This window comes from Dermacentor variabilis, chromosome 1 (genome assembly GCF_050947875.1).
Source record: "Dermacentor variabilis isolate Ectoservices chromosome 1, ASM5094787v1, whole genome shotgun sequence".
In the NCBI taxonomy this organism is placed as follows: domain Eukaryota; kingdom Metazoa; phylum Arthropoda; class Arachnida; order Ixodida; family Ixodidae; genus Dermacentor; species Dermacentor variabilis.
The window spans coordinates 116,863,865-116,887,469 of NC_134568.1; the positions used below are offsets into that span (position 1 = coordinate 116,863,865).

The 23,605-nt window shown below is 47.9% G+C and overlaps 1 protein-coding gene across 1 annotated transcript in view; it reads left to right on the plus strand.

Moving 5' to 3' along the window:
- The window catches only part of LOC142583352 (protein qui-1-like), a 523,212-nt gene that overhangs the window by 157,219 nt on the left and 342,388 nt on the right, over positions 1-23,605 (plus strand). The window contains exon 3 of the mRNA XM_075693781.1: positions 183-374. Within this exon, the coding sequence (XP_075549896.1) occupies positions 245-374 (130 nt within the window). The 5' untranslated portion in view covers positions 183-244. The remainder of the gene's footprint in view (positions 1-182; positions 375-23,605) is intronic.

Sequence of the window (23,605 nt, forward strand, 5' to 3'; positions counted from 1 at the left end):
CCCCATAGTCATTGAGGGCAAACAGTGACAATGACGGTGACACGTTTTCCCGTCTCGTGTTTCATATTTCCCTTCTACGTAGAAAAATCCCACCTCATATGTCAAACTCCCACATACACATAAAGGGTGCTCAAGGAAGTAAGAATGAAGCGAGGACATGCGCCCGTCGCCTTCTTTCGCAGGGGGCGTGTGATGGGCGCTCGCCTGTGAGCGGAGCCAGCGAGCTTCCCGTGCGAGCGGCCCGATGGCGTGCAGCGGTGGCGCCAGCCTCTACCAGGACCACATCCTGCAGGCCGTGCTGCAGGGCAACCTCACCAGCGTGCCCGAGCCACCGTCCAGGCTGCTCAAGATACTGGTCGCGTCTTCAAGGCCCGGTGAGTAACCGGCGGCTGCGACACGCGGCCTCTGCGCAGCGGCGCGCTCGCACCGCACCATCGCACGAGCCGCGCTGCGTGGCTCAGGCGAACGTGCCAAGCGGCTTACAAAGAAATTCCTTCTTGCTTTTGCGGGGCTGTCCCCCGCCTCGTACGCCGGCCATTTAGACTCGCGACAGTTATTCGAGAGCCCAGCGCGTCTGTTCTCGATTGCCGAGCTCGCTTCCTGGGGTATACCGCTTAAGTGAGGCCAGACATTTAATTAAGCATTCCGTGAATGCGGCCCTCCGACGTTCTTTCCGCGAATCAAATCATTATTTTCCCTCTTAGTTTTCTCGACTCCTTTTCCGAGTGTCAAATAGTCGAACTTTTTTACGTTGAACCAGTTTCTCGAAATAATGCCGGGAACGCGTGCCGGATGAAAACCAAGCTTCTTTTGTGTGTGCGACGAATTGGATTTCTATTTAGGCTCACGGATTGTGCTACAGGGCTTCAGAGCGGCGGTGTAAATAAGAAGTCACATGACACGGAAGATGTCGAAGCCGTCGAGCACATCTTCCGACATCGTTTCTTTTTTTTTTTTTCGCGTCTATGAACATTTTCTGTTCTTGTAAAGCATGAAATTTTGATTCCTTCAGCAAAGTTTCATTAAGCTTCTCGTCTTCTTTTTTTCTTTGTGGTTGTCATAGCTATCTGCAGGCGGTAGCTTCACCTGTACGATTTATACCACGTGTCCCACGTAACTTGTGCCAAAATGTAAAAAAGAAAAATGCAACTGCCACATAGCCGGACAGAATCAGGACAATGTTGTTTGCCGTCGCTTCGAGCATGTGAGACTATTGCTTGTATTGCTTATTAATCGCTTGCTGTTGCTTAGTATTTAATTATTACTGTTTAATGATCTTCTCAAATATTATATTCAGAGCAAAAGTGTGAGTGAGAAAATTGTAAGCCGTTCTGGAAAATTCCCGATCCAGCTTTCGGTTGCTCGAAAAATGATATATAGAAGGTTTTCCAAGCCTGCGAAACGCGAAAAACTGCCGCTAAAATTGTCGCGCGGCATTTTTTCGATATAATGATCGAGTTGATTGATGAATACTAAATAATAATGTAATTAGGCGAAATACTAAATATAGCGTGGTTTGCCCTAAGCGACGGTATTGTCGCTTAACTGTGCTTGATGCTTTGCCTGTTGCGCCCGGAGAACGGAGTGCACCCCTATTGCGCTCTTTGCCTTTTCTCGGTATCTTGGCGGTCAGCCGGTACCATATCTCTATAATGAAGAGCAATTCGTATTTGTTCCAAAGAACAAAAAAAGTGCGAATGAATGGGGCAAGGAAGTCCGGCAGCACTGTTGTCCTCTCTCTTTCTTTTTCCTGTCGCGTACCCCTGTTTCTGTTCTATAATAACTATGTCAACTAGCCCAACACTCGCTTGGTTGTTCTTATTGTTGCATCTGAACTGCGGAATGCCAAGAGCTCTGGATCACCTGCATGTGCTAGATTTTTTTTTTTTTGTTTACATAAATAGGGAGCAGGTGTTGGTCTTATTGCGCAATGACCTTAAGTCGCATCCACCTTCCTCTTTTATATTGCAAAGCACGAGAGGGTTGCAAAAAGGTTCAGTTGACACTGAAAATGTGACGTTGCCGAGCATATAGAGAATGCATCTAGTCGTTCTATAAGTGCGTGAATGTTTTACCGCACCCATTTCTTTTTGCATACTTTTTTTTTGCACTAAAGCAATACTTTGCCTTTTTCTTGCAACACATTCCCTTTTGTGCAGACTACCAGAACTTGTATACGCTCTCGTGATGCAGTGTATACTGCAGAGCAACAGGAGCATGGTCACCATTGTGAGGCGACTTAATCTCCATCGTTTACTATCGTTTCAATTGCATAAATATACACATAAAAACCATGCACCGTGCCTTAAAAAAGAATTTTGTTTGAAACGTTAAAATGGCACTGTCAGGGGCACCTTTGGTATACGTGCTGTTATTTAGTAGGGTGTTTTCTTTCTGGAACCCGGTGTCAGCCAACGAGCTAGAGCATTGCTGCCTTTCCTCAGCTGAACATGCACGTCTTTGCGGTCCTCTGGCAGGCGGCTGCCCTTCCACATGTGCACAGCAACTAGTGCCTCCCTTCTGTTATCTTTTTATCCCGGTCAACTAGCGCGAAGCGGCAGAACCGAACGTTCATAGCATTAACCTCTCTGCCTTTGCTTCCGTCGGTCTCTCTCTCTCTCTCTCTCTCTCTCTCTCTCTCTCTCTCTCTCTCTCTCTCTTGTTTCTAGCTACGTGAAACACTCGGTGCACGCCGTTGCAGCAGCGTTCACTATGGGAGACGCCGACCACGATAACTATAACACGACGTGGACAGCATCCAACACTCCGATCGCACATTAAAAGAGACAGAGAAAGAAAGAGAGCGAGAGAAAACAAGAAAGGGGGTAAGAATTAAAGAAGACGAATACGAGAGGCGGTGCGAAAAGTGTACTCCCACTTGCCGCTAACTCTTTCTTTCTTTTCTTTTTCTTTGTGTGTGTGTGCGTCTCCTTTCTTTGCTTGTTCGCTTGCCTCTTACGCCGTCTAATTTGTCTGTTTTCTGTACTTTTGGGGGGGTTTCTTTTTTCGCTGTATCTTTCAACGCGAACACATACTATAACGATAACAAGTCGCCCATAACGTCAGATTTCATACCTTCAAGGCGTACCATATTTTCGAAAATACAATTGCCCTAGAAACCTTTTTCTCTCCCCACTTTCTATCTAATATCAAGCCGGCAGAGCCCGAACAAAAGAAATTTGCCACGTGAGTGTAATCGACTTCCGATTTTTTTTTCTTTTCTTCGTTTTCTTCTTCTTCCACTTCCGCTAACGGCGTTTAAGCTAACGTCGCGGTTAGCATATTCAAAGGTGCTGCGAAGAGCCTCCATGAAAAAAAGGACACATTCTTTACCTGACGCCGATAGCACAAGGAGCAGCAGCTCGAGTGCGACTACACGAAGAAATTCACGTCAAGTGACAATGTGAGTCACTGACTGACTGAGGAGAGCGGTGAGCGCTAGATGTCTTTTGCCTAGCAGACCATGTTTTCTATTCTTCTCTTGTTTCTAGCGTTTAAATTAACTTCAGATACTACGATTCTAAGTTTCCGTATAACATTTCTGTATTGTGCTTAATTTTGCTCAATTGTCACTTACAGCGCCGATAGCTTTGTCTTCGTCGTCGCTTTTTGTCCCTCGTCTACGTATGCGCTGTAAGTGACGATTGATACCATGGAATACCAACTAGCCCGTACCCAAACCTTAATTTTGCGTTTCTGATATTTTTCTTTCTTTATTTTTGCATTTTTAAGGTTTCTTTGCTTCGAATTCAAGGAACCACACGAACTTTAATCATTATGGTGGGAAAAAAAAGAAATAATAGTGAGTGGTTATTTTCGAGAAAAAATGGCAGTGGACGCAGTGTGCAAGGCGGGAGATTTCTCGGTCCATTAAACCCGAATGTTTGCGGTAATAACAGAGTGGCGAACGCTGGTCCTGCAGTCACGAACCACTTTTCTACGCGCACTATGCCCCGCACTGCTTTCTTCTATTCACGCAGTTGCCTGCGTATACTTAGCTTTCTGATTTCGCGACGTTTATATTCAGCGGAAATTCTTGTACGCTTTCTTTTTTATGTGTAACTTTATGCGATTTTAATAGGTGGATTTCGGCACAGTGCCCTGTGAAAATGGGAAGAGAGAGATACCGAGAGACCGGAGGTAAAAATTTTAAAAATAAGCAATTTGCCCAGAGCCATCAGGCCTGTCACGCACATCGCCGAAAGCTGCCATCAGAAGCGCCTCGTCTGCGCCAGTAACCCCTCGCCAGTAACCCTGCTGGCAGGGCTGCATGGCGTTCATTTTTGTTGCACCATTAAACAGTGAACCACGGAATAAATGCGCGAGTGACACAGAGAAAGGTGAGCAGCAAACTAAACAAGCAGTGAAAGTAGAAAAACTAAAAATAATAATAAAAAATTAAAAATAAAGTTCGTGTAGCAGCTGTGCAAGGAATCATTAAAAACGCAAGAAAAATTTGAGAGAAGCAAAAAAGAAAAATTTTCAACTATGCAAGTCACTATATACGAATCACCTTAACCATACAATTTCCTACAAAAACTCTGGCACTAGCGTCTAAGGGAGCTGCAAGCATGGCTGCTCAGATAGCATGGGAATAATCGCGCATGGTATGCGTAAACTTTGTCCTTGCGACTTCAAACGCCTTTGTGACACGCTTTTGGCGCACATTTACGTGTTACAGAGATACCACTGAGGCATGACAAGCTGCCGGCGAACACCCGTTATCTGATCGAAAACACAGGGGTACGGAGATTACATTCTGTCAACAACAGGGCCGGAACGGTGTAAGGATTCCTGCCGCTCGATCTTAGTCATTTGTTATCATCCACCTTGCACGACCGGCCAATCGCGGTGATGAGGTGTGCTGCATAGGTTTAGAGAAGCACGCAAGAAATGTCGTGCGTTACTACATCCTTTGAAGGGGCTTAACCTGAGTCGCAATTAAAGGAACACCAAAGAGAAAATTATTTATCTGCTGTATCAAGAAATTACCCTTATACAATATCAAAAACACAACTGTTACCATGATGAGATGCTTAGTATGCTAGAAAAAGCACAACAAAATACAGGTGGCGGCGTCTCCTTAAGAGAGAGAGAGAGAGAGAGAGAGAGATAAAGAGAGAGAGAAAAACACTTACTTGGATCATGGAGGTCGTTGCTCTTGAGGTCGAGTGGGTAGTGTCCTCATTCCAGGACTCCACTGGCCATAACTGCTCCACGTACTTGCTGGACGAGAGCTTCTTGTCCCGCCAGGGTATCGCCGGTCAGCTGTACCTCCCACCGCTCAAAAGACGTGCTAGGCGTCTTTAAGTGTTGAGGTTTGCCCCCGCACCCCCACGAGATATGAAAGAGTGTAGGGGGGGTGTCGCCGCACCAGGGGCAGATGCCGCGATATGTTTGTGGATACATTTTGCTGCATCGGTGTAGGTTTGGGAATGTGTTGGTCTGAATAAGTCTGAGAGCTACTGCCTCTTTAGTGCTGAGCTTTCTGTGAGGGGGAGGATAAATCCTGAGGTTGAGTCGCTGGATCTCGAGTCGGTCGCAGTAATTGGATGACAAGGGCACGAAGGTAAAGAGTGGGGATTGATGAGACGCTTGGTTTTGCCCCGCTCGGTTGATTAGCGCTCAAGCTAAGGCGTTCGCCTTTTCGTTCCCCTCCAGTCCCGCTTGAAATTCCCCCACCAGCTCGCTGTGACGTAATGGATTGTGACAGCGTGTTCTAGTTCCTGGTTAATTCTTTAGCGGTAAAGATAGATTACATTCTGTTCTAGAGGAGCCAAACCTTGAACTTTCGGGAATTTTTGCTGTGCCAATGCGGCCTAAATACGATAATAATAATAATAATAATAATAATAATAATAATAATAATAATAATAATAATAATAATAATAATAATTTTAAATTCGTGACTCCAGAGTAACCTACCGGTGTTAGAGATTCGGCGCAAAATTCAAACTGAAACTTTTACCTTCATTTCCTCTCATAATAATCAATGCATAATTTCGAGATCAACGATACCAGGGCTTTCAAGGAAAGCTTTATCCGTCTAAACTGATTTAGTGTTTCGCTTATGTGTCCATTTAAAGGGAAACCGAAGAGTCTGTCGAATTCAATAAGACGCTCATATACGGATGCGGGAACCTTACAAACCATGGAGGTAAATTTTTTTTTTGGGGGGGGGGGATTTTTTACTTAGGATCGACGTAATCGTCGGTTGAAATTGCGATGTCGCTCCGCCCCCCGTCGAGCGCCGCGCGCTGCTGCTGACGCTGACGATGCGAGCGGAGACCGGAAACCACGGCGTAGTGACGTCAGCGCTGGTGTTCTGTTCCTTCGCAGTCTCCGCGACCGCGCCTGAGCGTGCTTGTTTCTGCATGCGTGCCGTCATAATCTGCTTCGCCCGACCCTGCATTCCTTCGTTTGTGTGTATGTAGAGTGGTAGTTGACGTGCGCAGCATCAATTGAAGTGGTGGGCCGATCATGCCGGCGTTCTGTGCAGCCTACGGTTGCACGAACACCAGCGGCCGCGACGATGTTCCGATGTTCCATTACTTCCCGCAAGACAAGAAGCTTTCAGCAAAGTGGGAGGCTGCTGTGAATCGAAAGAATTTCAAGCGCTCAAGAACAACAGTGATGCGCTCTAACCACTTTCGTCACGACGATAACTACCAGAGTTTATCAATAATGCGTGAATGAGTGAGAGTACGACTTGCTGCTAGCAGGCTTTCTAAACGCAACGCGAGAAGGTCGGGGCAACGAACACATAAAGACAGGACGGGTGCGGGCGGACGGATGGTAACTGGTCTTGGAAAACCTTATGAATAGACGAACTCGTCCAAACTTGGATTTTGATTTACTGCTAGCTCCTTCGTGTTAGCACGCTGAACGGAAGGTACATGTTTATCATCTCCCACCCTTGACGCAGGTTTCATCGCAAACCGCCGTTAATTTTCTATTCGCACGTGTGTTGTGAAACGGCCTACATGCAACGACCATAACGCAGTGCAAGTGTAAAGTTTACATGTGTTTGAAAGCCGGCGCATGCCAGGACGCTGCACTCCCCCTCGCGCACAGATAGAAACCAGCTGTCTCACGTAGCCGACGGAATTCGCCACCTTTACGGCTCTAGTTACGAGTAGCGCGCGGATGGCGCACTGATGAAGGTCACTGCAAGTGCTGCAAGAGCCGGAAAGCTTTTCCCGCATGTGAACCGTCTGTGTAGATTCCCGACCGCTTTGGGGCAGCGCACGAATGCCGACGATCGCATCCACGCTTACGTTCTACGAGGACGCATGCAGGAACACAACAGTGCAGTTGTTTGCCCAGAAACGAACTCACTGGATCGCAGAATGCAGCTTTGCAAAAAACATACTCACCAAAGAACATTTCTAACACGAGGAGATGCTAACACTTCGCTTTCGTTCCCGTCGAAACCACTGCTTGCTAACAGCATCTTTTGCTTCTTCGAGAGGCCGGCTCGTCGCAGCCGGCTCGTACATGTAGGGAGCTACGCCGAACTCCTCGGAGAAACGCAAGCTCTCGAAATTTACCATTACCGTCTCAGCAAAGCAGCGCCAAACCACCTTGCACCGTGCTTCATGTGTAGCGGCAGCGGTCGGTCCGGACGAACACCATTGTTGACGTCACGAGGTGCCCGACCAATCACAGGCGCAAACGACGCGGGCGAGCTGCCCCGAGTCTGCTGCTGCACTTTTCGTCAAAATAAAATCTGCTTGTTTGCGCTTTCTTTCGCTCAATTTCGATGCGATATTCGAATTCGGGCGGTTGAAAACCATTACGTACAGCACTTCACTAATTTTTTCTGGGAAACTCTTCAGCTTCTCTTTAATAATGTGGCTTTCGAGGGAACAAAAATTTACTATTTGGCCAAACTGCTCACAGCATAGCTTGTAAACGAAGGAGGATGCTGCGTCGAACAGAAAATCACGATTGCAACCGTCCTGCAAGTAACATAGACGTACCGCACATCTCACAACTGCAGTCAACTTGGGCACTTTACCAATGCCCTCATTGGAAAAAAATGGCAGGGATTAGTTCCGTTCGTGGCTCCTCTGCTTGAAATGCACGGTGGTTGTAATGCAGGCGGTACAGCGCTCCCATCTTGTTGAGATATTCGAAGGTCGACAGAGGCCTCAAAATCGCGGGACCGAATTCACGGAGCTTTTCTTTCTTTTTTCTTTTTCAATATATACGCAATAATTAGGAGATGCTGGCGCGCTTAAGTGGCGCCAGCCACCCCTTTTCACATACGCTTACGTACAGTGTAATGTAAAAAATGACATAACATGCTTGTAAGGTCGTTCCGAAGGTTGACTCATGTATGCATACTTGTTCTTTAGTGAAACGTGTGGTCGCTGGTCTTCTATGTGGTTCTCTCTATGTTTGTGGATTTGTTGCCTTGCAATGTCGTGCTGTTGGCTCACGCTCGAGTCGCTTTCTGGGAACGCCTGCAAAGCCTGCTTTGGGGAGGCGGTGGCCGGACGCAGTTCAGTGAAAAAGGGAGCGGCAGTGGTTCTCACGCTCTGCTTCTTGCGAGCACCTATAAATCGAACCATAAATCGAGCAGTGCGCGGCTAGCGGCTTTTGAAGAAGGAGAGAATTCGGCGCAGTGTTTGGGTCGGGAGTGAGACGGCGCGGGTGGTTCGAGTGGCGCACACGGCCGGTGTAAGTTATGGAGCCCGGACACATGGTCCCGTGGCTGGGTGTGAGAACGTGCGCGGCTGAGTGGGCAGTGTGGCCTGAAACTTTGAGAGACAACGGACCGATCTCGTCAAGTGCCCGGTCGGAACGACGGACTGCCCCGAGGCCTTAATTGCTCAGCCGCATTCGTTTATGCGCACTCGCTTTCCTTGTTTACAAACTACTCGCAGTGTAACGCAGCGCTAATGTCTGTCTGCAAATAAATTCGGCTCAAATTATTGACATCCACGATCTTGAGTCCGGGAATAGCGAAGCAAGCGAACACTGCAGCGACCTTAGGAGATCCGACAACGACAACGAACTAAAACACCAAGAAAGGAGAACCCGGCGGAGGAGGGAAGAAGAAAATCTTGCTGTGCCCAAGCTTCAAGTCGCTCAAGTCAACTCACATGACAAAGACAAACGCACTTAAAATTTAAGCTAACGTCAAACTTAAAGTCGCATAAATGCACTAAAGACAGTGTCACATATAACACACTGGAATGTATAAAGCCGTTTTCCTTTTTAAGTTCTCTTTGCCATTGGCCACCCACCTTCGCTAACGGTATGCTCATACGAACAAAAAAAAAAATTGCTCATCTTACAAAAAAAAATTGTTAATACGGGTCCTGGCTTTTAAGACATCTTTATTTATACTTCATCATTATCATTGTCATCTTTCTTGTGGCACGGGTGCTTTCAAAGGTAGACGAAAAAATCGCTATCATGCCTAAAATCTAAAGGTATTCTTTTTGTAGTTTGCTCTCTTGCACATGTCAGGCGCACTATTGGTGCAGTTTTGCCGATATATTGTGTTCGTAAACCCCTACGTGCCTTTTTCTAGCAGGCGAAGCAATTTCACAAATTTTCTCCGCATAATTCACGTGGGAATAAGTAGCCCTAAGCAAATATATATGAATAAAATAACGAAAAGTAATGCGAGAGTCCTTCAAAAGCATTGAAAGACTCTGGTAATGCTGACATACCACAATAAAGATCACTCGCGTTTCTCTGAAAACTGACGACATGTCACTTTTTACATCAAGCGCATCACACAATGGCCCTAGCTCTGGTCGTCGAAAAGGCACGTCGAGGGAGAAAGCTGCTGCCCGCCTTCGCAGTGTTGTACACCAGCTACTTCATGTAATAAACGATGCTATCAAGATCAGTATCCGCGATCTCCCGCGCTTATTTGGCGAGGCATAGCAGTAAACAAAATTTGCATGTGGAAGCGATTATGCAAAGGAAGCTTTAGAGTCGGCAGTCTGGGGCTGCTTGCACAGGCGTAAGTACGTCAGTTTAAGCGCAGTGGAAAGAAATACTCTTTCGCCTGTTCTTGTTGGAGACTTCGCTCCCACGCTATTTATGTTTTTAGGCTCTTGTTTCAAGCACGCGTTGGCTATGCCATTCAATCACCATACTGTGCTTAAATTGCCCGTTTTTCACAGGTACTTAGGAGCTGGAATTTTAAAAGGCACATAGCAAACTTGTTTTTAAAGGTACTTTAGCACTCGTAATTCTTAGCGTTCCGCTACATTTGTTTTTCTTTATTTTTGGTATTTGCGATATAGAAGACGAAGAAATGAGTCATTTACTCTAAACGCGAACACGTGGTACAGATACCTTCATAGTATAGGTCGTTTTGATTCCAGGACCGTAAACTCTCGTCGACTCTTCCGGTGTTCATCCCGATCCGGAGAAAGTTCGCGCGGTCAAGGATTTCCCTGTGCCCACCTGCGCAACCAACGTTCGAAGCTTTGTAATCCTCTGCTCTTACTTCCACAGATTCGTGCAAAATTTTGCTGATATCGCAGACCCTATAACGGAACTTCTTAAGAAAGACGCGACTTCTGTCCGGGGTCCCGGCCAAGCTAGTGCATTCGCTGAGCTCACGTCGCCACAGATTCTTGGCCACTTTGACGTGTCCGTCCCAACGGAGGTTCGCACCGACGCCCGCGGCCACGGTATCAGCGCTGTTTTGGCACAACGACAGCACAGTTGCGACAGTGTCTTTGCGTACGCTAGCCGTCTTCTGTCACCAGCCGAACGCAACTACTCGATCACCAAACGTGAATGCCTCGCCTTCGTTTGAGCAGTAGGTAAATTTCGTCCCTACCTCTACGTACGGCACACAGTGGTGTATAAGACAGGCCGACTCCATGAGGACGCTGATTGCTTGTCACGTCATTCAGTAGACCCACCAGACTAGCCTGAGACTGGCGAGTCAACTTGCGTCCTCGCGCTTACCGCGTTTGGTGACATCGACGATGAGCAACGACGTGCCCCTTATTTGAGGGACATCATTCTTAGCGTGACGGACCTGCCAACTTCACCCTCTTCGCGTACGTTTGTGCTGCAAGTTGGCATATTGTACTGTTACAACATGCACTCTGATGGCACTGAACTGCTACTGGCCGTTCCCAAGCATATGCCTGAGACTGTGCTCGCACAGTTGCATGATGTCCCAACTGCTGGTCATCTGGGAGTCTTAAAGACATATGGCCGTGTTCAGCGTCGTTTCTTCTGGCCCGGTATTTACCGTTCCGTTTTCCGTTACGTCGCCTCCTGTAAATCTTGTCAACACCGCAAAAAAATCAACAGCCCTACCAGCTGGCCGTCTTCAGCCGATTGAAATACATCTTCGCCATTTTTTCGAGTTGGTCTTGATCTCCTTGGCCTTTTTCCTCTATCGCTTAGTGGGAACAAGTGGATATCAGTTGCTACGGTCTACACCACCCGGTACACGATTACGCGGGCTCCCCCTAACAGTTGCGCAGTCGACGTCGCTGACTTCCTTCTCAACGCAGTGATGCTTCACCACGGCGCTCCTTGACAACTCCTTACCGACCGGTGACGCTACTTTCTCTCACAGGCTGTCCAGGACATCTTGCACGCCTGCGCTACGAAGCGCAAGTTTACAACGGCGTATCACCGTCAAACCAACGGCCTCATAGAGCGCCCCAATAGACAGAAATGCTCGCTATGCACGTCTCCACCGCCCACCGTGACTAGGATGCCGCTCTGTCATTCGTCACATTCGCCTAAAATACGTACCGCCATGATTCTGCTGGTTTCCCTCCGTTTTTTCGTTTGCATGGACGAGACCTCATACTACCGTTTGACACGATGCTCCCAACCGTTCTCGATTCAACAGAATATGCCCGAGATGCCATATCTAGAGCGACCGAGGCACGTGAGATTGCACGCCTGCGTCTGACCACATCCCAAGGAAATCAATGACGCATATATGACGCTCGCCACCGCGCTGCCCACTTTAACCCTGGTGACATCGTGCTTCTTTGGAAACCAGCACGGCGAGTTGGTCTTTGTGAGAAGCTGATTTCACCCTACTCAGGGCCATACCGTGTCTTGCGTCAAGTGACAGACGTGACCTACGAGTTACAACCTCTCGATACCTCCACACTGCGATCCTCCTCAGATATCGTTCACGTCGCTCGACCGATGCGATATCACTCAAAGCTACCAAGAGCCGAGACAGCGCCTTCGCCGCCGAAGGTCACGGCATGAGGCGCTGCAGAAGCGAACGATGATGAGGGGACTGACGACGACGACGATCGCCTATAGCTGTGCGCACGGGCTCCATCTTGTATGCCTGTCTTCTGCCGTTGTATATATCTTGTAAATATGTTGTCAAGCGGCTTCTCTCCCCGTATATATATATATATATATATATATATATATATATATAGGACGCAGGTGTGCGAAAAAAAATACGATGATTTATTTCCCACCCGGGCTCCAGCCTTCGTAGGAACTAAAGAAACATAGGAAATGACGCTTATTGTTTTTTTGTGCGTACGTGCTTTCGCAACGTATACAAGTGCCTGTTCAACTACCGGATCCCGGCAGACTCTCACTTTATATATATATGAACTCGAAACGTGAAAGTTGTGGGTTCGGTTCCCACTTGCGGCAAGTTGTTTTTTCATCCACTTTAATTTCCATTAATTTATCGTTTCTTTATTTTCCTTTATTAAACACTAGTAATTTCCCCTATGTTGTCCTTGGTGTCGGTGTTTGTTGGCTTCTCATGATATGACTAATAAAAATCGGGTCCCTCGATTAACCCCCTTCTTCTCGTTTATATATATATATATATATATATATATATATATATATATATATATATATATATTATTTTAAACTTGGTTCCAATGTTTAACGGCTGAATTGTTCTGAATTACGCGGAACTGGATGTGTCGACCCCTGTTGATCACTTCAGTAATCTTCATCTACATGTGAAGCCCGGTCTTCCACCAAATTGACACGGCGATCTTCTTCCAGATTCAATGATAAAATCATACTTGAGCACAGTTTGTACAGCGCTTTTCAATCCATAAGAAAAAAGGGAGCTTTTCTTACTGAGCGCCCCGGTAAATATTTATATCAGTTGCTTTCGTTTATGAATCTGAAGCATTCCAAAAGATAAAACGCTAATCAAGTACGCGTATACACCCCCCCCCCCCGCCCACACACACACAGACACACAAGCACCCGCGAGCATTATTAGCTCAATATTTATATGCTGTTCTCCCTCATGTGTGCCCTGGTTATACATAGATGAGAAACACCCACGAGGACGCCACGTTTGCAGTCAATTCAAACCGTGGCAAGTGGCTGAAATACGCTTTGTGCGTCACGTTACGTGTTACGCTTCGCGCCTCACGGCCTCCACTTCCCACGCCTTACGAGCAAACTTCCGGCTCCGAGTTCTAATAGCGTTCTGCCCTTTTCCCGCGTATACCTTACGCAACTCTCACCCGACTGCGATTACGAAGTGGGCGAGCGCCACGCATGCAGCGTGCTCCCGCTGTATGCACCTATGAGAGCCTACAGCATGAAGCTCGCCGGTGGAGGCGAGCCTTTCTTTGAACTATCGAAGGCTTAGCGGCGGATACTCTGGCCGGGGAAATTGCGAAGCGGCGCACTTTTCGGTCGGAGGCGCGCGGCGGCCATAAAAGTTGGGCCGAGTTAACTCGGGGAGCCAGCGCTGCCACGGCCCAGTGAGCGCACGCAAATCAGGTTCTGGCCGTGATGCACGCGTGCCGGCCATCGGGGCCGGACGTCGGGCGACACTCGAGACGACGGGCGTCTGCCCCGGACGCGACGCGAAGACGGTCGGGCCGGCTCGCTGAATTGGATTAGCGCGCATTATCTGAGAAGGGCCTCGAAGGGGGAGGGCGGCGGCGCTATATCGTGACGGCGGCAGCGGTGGTCGCGAGCTGTGCTTTCCGGGCGGCAGCGCAGACCCCGAGATTACCTCTCACTGTTACCACTAAACTAGCGTGATAGGGGCCGAGTGTCCCGGCGGCCCTGGACGGCCCCTTTTTACGACGCCGCCCGTGGTCCGAAGGAGAGGCTTCGAGCGGCGCAGTTGGATTGTGTGCGTGCGTGTGCGCGCGTGCTACAGTGGTGATCGGACTCATATGTCAGGAGCCGTTTCAGGACGCGACATCGGCTTGCTGCGCTCGTATCCCAAGTCTCCTGGACGAAGTTTGCTTGCTTCCTTGTTTTAAAGCGGAGCTTTCTTTGCCTCTTCCTTCGACTTTCGCACTGCTTCTACTGCTGTTGTTGTATGGCACACCGGGTACAAGACAGGAGCTAGGCGACACGAGATACTCGTTTGTACCCCACCGCGTCGAATGTGCACAATGGCCTCTGGAGCCCCCTGGGCTACATTGGCCTCCTGACAGCTATAGATATACGTGACCACCCTCAAAAGCATTGCAGAAACTACAGTGCTTACCTTTCTACTAAGGTGCGAGTCCACGAGGGACGTGGATAGGATTGTAGAGAGAAGGGGGAGAAGAAGCAGTTCTCATACAAGGGGGCAGAGGGAATAGGTGACTTGAGAAGGCAGGGAAACACTACTACTATATAGACACAGCAGCGGTTGCGGGGAAACTGGATAAACTTAAGTTCAAGGTACCGTACGCAGTACGTTTTTTCTATTCCATAATAATGAACACCATGCAAATATGTCAACCGGACAACTTACGCAGGGCGTGCAGAAGCAGAGCCACATTAATTAAAGCGTGCCGCAGTGTCCACGCGACACTGCGGAACCGTGAAACCAACACTTTTGTGCCTGCCGTTGTAGCTTTGCGGCTATGGCATCGCTCGAGGTCGCGGATTTGATCCCAACCGCGGCAGCCGCATATCGACGGGGGCGAAAAAAAAAAAAGGGGGGGGCTCGTGCACTTAGAGCTTGGGAAACCTTAAAGAACATCATGGTGTAAAAATTAGTCCGGAGTCCGCCACTATGGCGTGCCTCATAATCCGATTGTGGTTTTAGCACGTACAGCCCCATAATCCAATTCAAATGTAATACTTTTTCCACGATGCGATGTGCCATCTGAGGCTCAGCCCTATCACAAGTTATGAAATATGGCGCACAACAACGCCTCAAGTAAACACCTCTCCGTGTGTTCTGTGTACTACGCGGACAAATAGCAGTGGTGCACGCAAGGTAGCGTTTAACATCTACTCACCACTATTGTGTTAGACTAAACTTTGAAGAAATTAAGCTTCCGCCGTCAACATCACCGCTAATCATCGTAAATAAAAGCAACCAACACGGAAAGCTTCGCTCACATCGATTCCCACAGTGCGTGGGATCTGCATAACTTTTTTTTTTCTATTTCTGTCTTTCCTTGTCTGCCAGTGGTGAAACGAAACCAGGCTGTTAGGCCTGTCAACCGATGATTGTTGTATCGACACCCTAGTTGGAACATTATAGCTAGATATAATATTTTAGATAAAGAAGACAACGAAGGGTTTCTATTGTGAAGTTACGTCAGCTGCCGTGGTTATGTTTGAAGCCCAAGGTTGCATTTTTACTTTCACTACTTATTAGCGACTGAAGCAAAATCATACCCCCATTATACAGATCACTCTGTGTAAGTATATACAGTTTGGCCTCCACAGTGACCGGCATGCTCACTTCAGTATTCGCTGATTCAAGAAGTCGGTCATTACAGAGCTTTACTGTACTTCCTGCACGATGGCACGACGCGAGGCTGCATTCTTTCACAAGTTTCTTTTTTTTTCTTTTTTAGCTATGCCTTAGTGAAAGCACCATGCCTTAGTGATCGTAGGGAAGGGAGGGGGCGAGGGAGAAGCCCACGTCTAAAAAGAAAAGCATAAACGAGTCTATACATGCATGCGCGCTTGCGTGCGTTTGTGCCTGCATTCATGTGCGGTAGATTTGATTCTGCCCACACAGCGTGGCGCGTGAGCTCTCGCTGTCTGCAATCAGCACGGTGGTAAAACACAACACGCAAATGTGTGCTCAGGTGGGACCGGTAAACCCCAACGTGAGAGCACCACGAAAGCTTGTTTTCGCTAACCGCGTCACCGCCTGCAACAGGCTGGCGGCTGAGGTTAACGTGGCGGAGTTATCGATCGATGCGAGCAGCTGCAAGTCATTGACGTTGTTTTCCAGCACAGCGCATCCCGTGCGCCTCTCTCCTGTTATTTGTCTTCCGCGGCACGAAATCCATACGACCCGGAAACCTCGGACTTTCATTTTCTGTTTGTAAAGTGGTCGATGGTCGATAGTCGGCTGCTTGCCATTGTTGAAGACGAATTGTTTTACGGTAGTGGCTCGGGTCACGATCGAATACTTGTGGACCTTGGTGTATTACGATGACTTCTGGGCCTTGTCCCATGTTGAGTAAAAAAGGGTACTAACTCAGTCCATATACATGCAACCCTACCATTTGTATTTACAAGTTTCTTTTTCTGGTTTTTCTTTTATGTGTCGTAAGGTTACCCTCCTCTACATGAGAAAAGAAAAACGTGGTTTGTATTGGCAAGTATATAGGTTTGCATGGATTTTAGTGTTGAGAAGATTGACTACAGCAACGTCCTCTAAACTTCGCCCATGTGAAAAATCACCCGCCGGGTCGATAGTCCAGTGGCTATGGCGTTGCGCTGCTAAGCTCGTGGTTGCGGGTTCAATCCCCGGTAGCCAATTTCGATGGACGCCAAATGAAAAAAAAAAAAACGCTCGGGTATCTAAATTTAGGCGCACGTTAAAGAACCTTAGGTGGTCAAAACTAGTCCGGAGTCTCCCACTACAGCGTGCCTCATAATCAGATTGCGGCTTTCGCACATAAAACCTCAGAATTTAATTTTATCCGAAAATATGATTGCGCAGTTAGTGGATGAGTGTTCGGAGCAATTTTATTCCTCAACCTTCACACTCATCCCAGCGAGGAATGTCGATGGGCCTCCAACAGCACTTTAAAGGCAGGTAATATTCTGTAGATGTCAAACGTGCTTCCTCGACAGAAGGAAGCCGAAATGAGGCGGCGTGGTGTTATGTGTGCTGTTTTGAAAACTTTTTTGTAGAGTTACGAACGTGGGTAAGTTGGCGTATTGCATTGTTAAACTCTCTCCCCGTCACTTTGATCTCGTTGTTTGTTAGCAACTACTTCCGAACAGCCATCTAGTGCCCATTTTCGTAACCACCTACGAACCGTTTTCACCGCCTGTCAGTGAACCGGATAGGCACGAGTGACAGATTTTGCGAGCCCTCCCTCTCTGAATCATCGTATTATTCCGTTACTAACCTTGAGAAGCGAAATGCCGTCTGAGCTACGAAAGTAGTATAGTGTAATCGCATAAGTTACCTCGGCCCACGCCTTTCGGAGTGCAGTGGTCAAGATACCGAAGTCTGGTGAAACGAGACCTGCATCTTTACGCGCAGAGGGCGCCCTGGCTCGTTAGGTATCCTAACGTTCCTATCCGCGCCGGCTGCGGCAGTCATCCATAGCTACCAGATTTTCTTTTTTTTTTCCGTAGCAATGTGGTCATTCTGTCCCCTGAGTAGGACGTGCTGCAAGCTCTCGCGTGCCGGACAGTTTCGCCAATGAAAGACAAAAACACCGCACCGATTGTTTTGACGGCGTATACGGCGCCTGGCAAATTATGCGTGAAAGACATTTGCATGTCCACGACTAAAGCTCATCTTCGCTGAGAGCGCCTACCAATGGGAGGGACATTTGGGAATGCCAGACGAGAAACGAGGGTAGTTACCGGCCGCTCGGATGCGCTCCCCAAGGGACAAAATATAAAATAAAAATAAAAGTTAAAGCGAAATGAAACACTGTAGAGAAAATGAGCCCACATCTCTGCGAGAACATATACTATACTACTTTTAAATGTGGACTCCTGGCATTATTATGCATCACACGTAATTCTAAATTTTTCCTTTCCATATGTAAGGCCTATCTTTTTTTCTTGGGGGAGGGGGGGAAGGGAATGACGAATGGCAGCAGTGAGCAGTGTTAATTGCCCTAGCTTTATCCAGCGTTGCGTATTAATTATGAAACGCAGTATAGCTGCCATTATTATCATACTTCTTTTTTTTGTATTCGTGGGCAGAAGCAGTTCAGTTAGAATTATGAAAGTAAGCTGCTGCTTTGAGCACTTCGATGCGGTCGTTGCATTTATTTTTACTTACTCGATTTCAACTATACCACACAACGGGCGGGAAATCCTGCAGGTTGAATGATTTATATCAAGTGGCAATGATGCAAACAAAATTGAAACTGTGTATTTGCTTTCCTCCCAGAGAAGCATTGCTCGAACTCTCTTTTAAGGGAGTTTTGTCATGTGTCGTACAAGAAGGTCACGCTACATAATTATACGCGGTCAATTTAGGTGCCGCAGTTTCAGTCGGCCAGGCGGCCAACTTGAAACACTTTTCGAAGCGATGATCGTGAATACAAAATGTTTATGTTCAAGCTATTGTCGAACAGAAGCTTTCTATACGTGCATGCTTGCTGTAGCTGTGGCTCCGAGCATACGTTGCGAAGGAAGTCGCAGCCTTCGCGTCACACCACCCGCGTGGTTGCGCAGTGGCTATGTTGTTGCACTGTTAAGCACGAGGCTGTGGGATCGCATCCCGGCCGCAGCGGCCGCATTGCGATGGGGGCGAAATGCAGAAACGCCCATGTACCGTGCTTTAGATGCACGTCAAAGAACCACAGGTAGTCAAAATTAATTAGGAGCTCCCCACTAAGGCGGGCGTCATAATCATATTGTGATTTTGACACGTAAAACCCCAGAATATAATTTTTAACTTTCATGTCACACCTTTAAATGAGCTTTAAGTTTTCATGTGCCAGATGTCCGCGCAAGAAACGTTTAGGTTGAAGAATTCCTGACTGAGCATTCTAAGTTGGACCCGAAGCTCTTCACGCAGTAGCAAAAAAGTCATCCCCTCTAAGTAAAACTATACCCGTTAGCCGATGACATGAGCTTCGCCTAGCAAGATTCCCTATAGTAACCTTAGCAGCTAAATTCCACACAGTGCTGGCAAACCAGCCACTGAATTCTCGTCCCTCAGTTATCAGGCACGCGCCACTGCACGGGGGCGTTGTCCGACTCGTGCCTGTTTAATGGCACGAGCGGGTCGAGCCAGTAATCGGGCTGACCGAGCCCGATGTGGCCGCGTTTCGACGAACTCGCTTCTGCCGAGTCGGGACAACGACGGCACTCAGCATCGAGCCGAGATGTCAACGCGTTAGAACTGGGCTTCCGGTTTCCGCTGCCGTCTGCAACAGCTCTATTTCGTGGCAATTATTGCTACAATGAGATTGCACTACACAGTGCTGATCTTGGCCTTCTCCTGATACTATATTACCGCTGCCAGCGCATAAATCGCCACATCACAGTGGTCCCGCGCAAGTCTCGGCGCTGGCGGGCCCGACTCGTTTGCGTTTGCATGCACGCTGCCAACGGGTCGGGGTGGGTCAACCGGCCTGCCCCACTCAGCCCCACTCGGCGCTCGTTCAGCCCGACCGGCTAGCATTTACATGAACTCGGCCGGCATATTCTAGCCCGTCAAGCCAACTCTGTCCGCTTCTGCTGGGTTCATGTAAATGCCTTGAATGACTCCGAACAGTCTCCACAAGCATGCAGCTCAGACGGCTCTCCAGTCATATTAACTACGCATGCGTGAACGACAAGTGCTGGTCGGACCAGTAAGCGATAGCGTGCGACAAGGTCACCCCGGCTTGCCTTCTTGCAGGTTTACGGGAATTCAGCTCTAGCACGTTAAATATGAACTGTTTTGCGTCGAGGCTGCTAAACTAAAAAAAAATGATGCAGATGCATTGTGTATGCTGGAATCTACACGAAGTGTAGCTTTAGTGCGGCGGTAAAATATCTATCATATGACTCAAGGCGATGCGTACAACTGTGTCTATCGATTTTATTCATTTTTATCGTATGCGTACAATAATCTGGTGTGATGCTTATGTTTATCACGCTCAGGTCAAAACTTTATCCTCATGCAATTTTATAATTACTGGCTACATCGCTCACAAGCTATGCTTAAATACAAGCACCAAATCAGACGGATGAACAGTGATAGACGTAGGTGTGAGATCCGTGCAACGGAAGAGTGAAGGCGTGCGGTCCTCGCCGAGGGAAGAAGGGGAATTGCGGGTATATGCACAGAGAAGCATATAATACATGTTTGAATATGTTTGACTCGTCTGTACCCCTTGTGTCAGAGTAACGCACACCAATTATGGAGTATTGGCCAAGTATAGACCCAATGGGCGAGGAATAGAGCAGCCTAATTATAAGAAATATGAGAATATCGAACACATCATTGAATGTCAAGGGCTATTTGATTGCGCACAACAGAGGTGCGCTCTATCAGTGGCACCACTTTGTCAGTCAAAATTCCGTGCTGCGTAAGGTGAAGCATCCGGTGGCACCTATACCCAGTTGACCAAGAAAAGTGTAGCCCAAGTATAACAAAATTAAGAAAATCAACCAGACGTACAATCGCACAATATCTCATGGTATTCCGTTAAGATGTCGTAGAGCTATATATATATATATATATATATATATATATATATATATATATATATATATATATATATATATATATATATATATATATATATATATATATATATAATGAGAAGCCAACAAACAAGGACGCCAAGGGCAACATCGGGAAATTACTTGTGCTTAATGAATGAAAATAAAGAAACGATAAATTAATGGAAATGAAAGTGGATGAAGAAACAACTTGCCGCAGGTGGGGAACGATCCCACAACCTTCACATTTCGCGTGCGATGCTCTACCAATTGAGCTACCGCGGCGCCGTCTTACGATATATATATATATATATGTGTGTGTGTGTGTGTGTGTGTGTGTGTGTGTGTGTGTGTGTGTGTGTGTGTGTGTGTGTGTGTGTGTGTGTGTGTGTGTGTGTGTGTGTGTGTGTGTGTGTGCATACATGAGCCAACATTATATGTCCAGCCTTTATGTAATAACGTATTCTTTAATTATGCAGAACAGAAGTGCTTTCAGTGACCCGTATGGTGTGTAGATCAACCATCATTACTATAATGGGCAACGAACATGCCGATGAAGCTGCTCGATCTGCTCATGAAGACTGTGTGCCAGAACCAATCCCGCTGTCAAGAACAAATGCAACAGCGAAACTTCGAGTGCTCGCAAATGATGCCACACACTCGTGGAGCAGACCTAGCTTCCACCACACACGTCTGAATCGACTGGATCGACCTCTGTCTTCGACTTCGTCCTCCACTTGGACTATCCATACCCGAGACAACAGTACTTTGGCGACTGTGGCTTGGCGTCGCTTTTACAAAATCCTTTGCATTCTACATCAAAAGGGAAGACAGTGATGCGTGTGACCAGTGCACAAGCGAGGAAGTTATTGAACACGTTCTTTGCCGGTGTCCCCGATGTATATTCGTTCGAGTGGCCTATTCGGGAGACTATAGTTCTTACGGACGTTCCCCACCTCCCCTATTAATTTTTTTTTCGTGCAGTTGCTTTATCTCTACACCTCCCCCCCCCCCCCCCCCCCCCATATTCTTCCCGTCTCTCATTTGCCCTTACCGTTCCCTCAGTGCGGAGTTACAAACCACAACCTCTTCCGGTTAACCTCTTTGCCCTTCCCACCCCGTTTCCCTCTCTCTCATCAGTACTAAACAAATAAGTAGACTATGCCGCCAGAAGGTAAAGGCAAATTAGGACAAAGAAAAAAACTGGTTCCTTTTATGGTTCACGCTTCTCGGCCACCAGTCCGAAGTCGACCACGGATACATGTAATTCGCAATGCGGTTCGAGCAAATCACGCCACCCGCTGCAATGGTACTGACCCAACTCTCAGCGACGCCTGTTACCGGTGCGAACCGATAGTGCTTAGGCGATCCCGATGAATGGGATTTCCAGTCCGGGAAGCTAACCTATAACCCGAGCCGACGTTGTTGGGCTCACGTAGACAAAGCTTGTGCTGGCTCTTACTTGCTCTCCCGCGTTTGCTCGCGCCGTGCTGTGCTTTCGTATCCGTAGCTGGGCGTGTCGTTGCTGATGTGTATCACACCACCGTGCAGCTATACTTCGTGCTCATTTCTTCGCTATCCGCTAACCGCAACGCACAACCAGACCACGAGGCAGACCGGCTAATACATGAGTGCGTGGCCTACTGCAGACTGGCTCCCTGCTCTTTCGTGTTTTTTTTTAATCTGCCCGCTTTCCAGCAGTGATCAACGCGCCGCCAGTACTATTATGCTGCTTATATATACTCGCCGTCACTTGGCTGAAAGTTGACTGCAGTAGGTCAATAAGTGTAGCGTCTCTCGCGTTCATCGTCTGTGCGCTCTTTGGGAAGGAGCAATTTCCCTAGAGACGTTGTGCGTGGTCAGCGAATGGCTTTCCCTGCAGTCGCTACTGCTCCTGAGCGTGCCACCGCTGTGACGAACTTGGCGTGTGCGTTCTAAGGGAGCGCCACGAGCGTGCGCGGTGGGTCGCGCATGGCCCTTGCAAGAACCCGGCCTCCAGTGAGGCTTCCAATGTTTGAACTCGGGGCTTGTTTCCTCTTGTACCCTTATACGGTTCAGCGAGCAAACAACCTGTTCCATCGTGCCGCCGACCTGCGACCAATTAGGTGCGCTATAGTGAACCGCGTCGGTCAGCCTTCCCAGCGCCGTGTTACGGGGCCCAGCCTGCGGTCGCATGCTGCGCGCACGGAGCATAAGAGCCCCTTTGTTTTCCAACAGAAACTTGCCGCAGTATCTTTTTCTTCTTCTTTTGTTATCGCGCTCGCTCCCGAATCCTTTGTTTCCAGCCGCAACTTTGTTGCGTGCCCTGTGCGTTCTTCCCCTGCGCGCCTCCCCGCGCTGACGTGGTGTTTGCTCGAGATGGAAAAACAAACTCAAGGGCGCTCGCAAAATCAAGGCAAGTGGTTTTGCAAACGCAAAGCGTCAGGCTTCTGTTCCACTCTGTTGCCTCCTTTTCTTTCTCTTCATCCATGTATACCCTGGCTGATGCATCCAGCGAAAGACTATGCGATTCGTCTCGCGATTCGAGTGGTCGTCCTGATCACTCCAGAAGCACGTCAGACAAAAGCGATTCAATGACTTCATGCGGTTTTGATTCGAATCGTCTTACACGTTAGTTTGCAGTCCTTCCGTCATTATCGTCTTCTTTTCACAGCCTGGCCTCCGCCCTCTTGCTGTTTAATGCCTTCATGCCGAGAATCACCTTCACATAACGGGCTTCACCGTCACATAATATAAAGGAATCATCGTTCATTATGGCAACCTACAATTGAAATGATAGACGTGCGTGCTCTCCACTGTCTACCATCAATGTGACTGCGCCCCATTGTGCATGACCTCCCGCGACTACTGGAAGCTACGATTATCATGGGCATTCAAGATTTCATGTATGGCTCGTCGCGTGAGGCGCCTTCTATTCATTTGTTTACCACTAGGATTGCCGTTGTCAGATTAACGTTCCCAGTGGCTTCGACACACCCTATATATACACGTCCAATCACACTGGGTGCAGCGCGCGAGAAGAAGCTAGTCATTA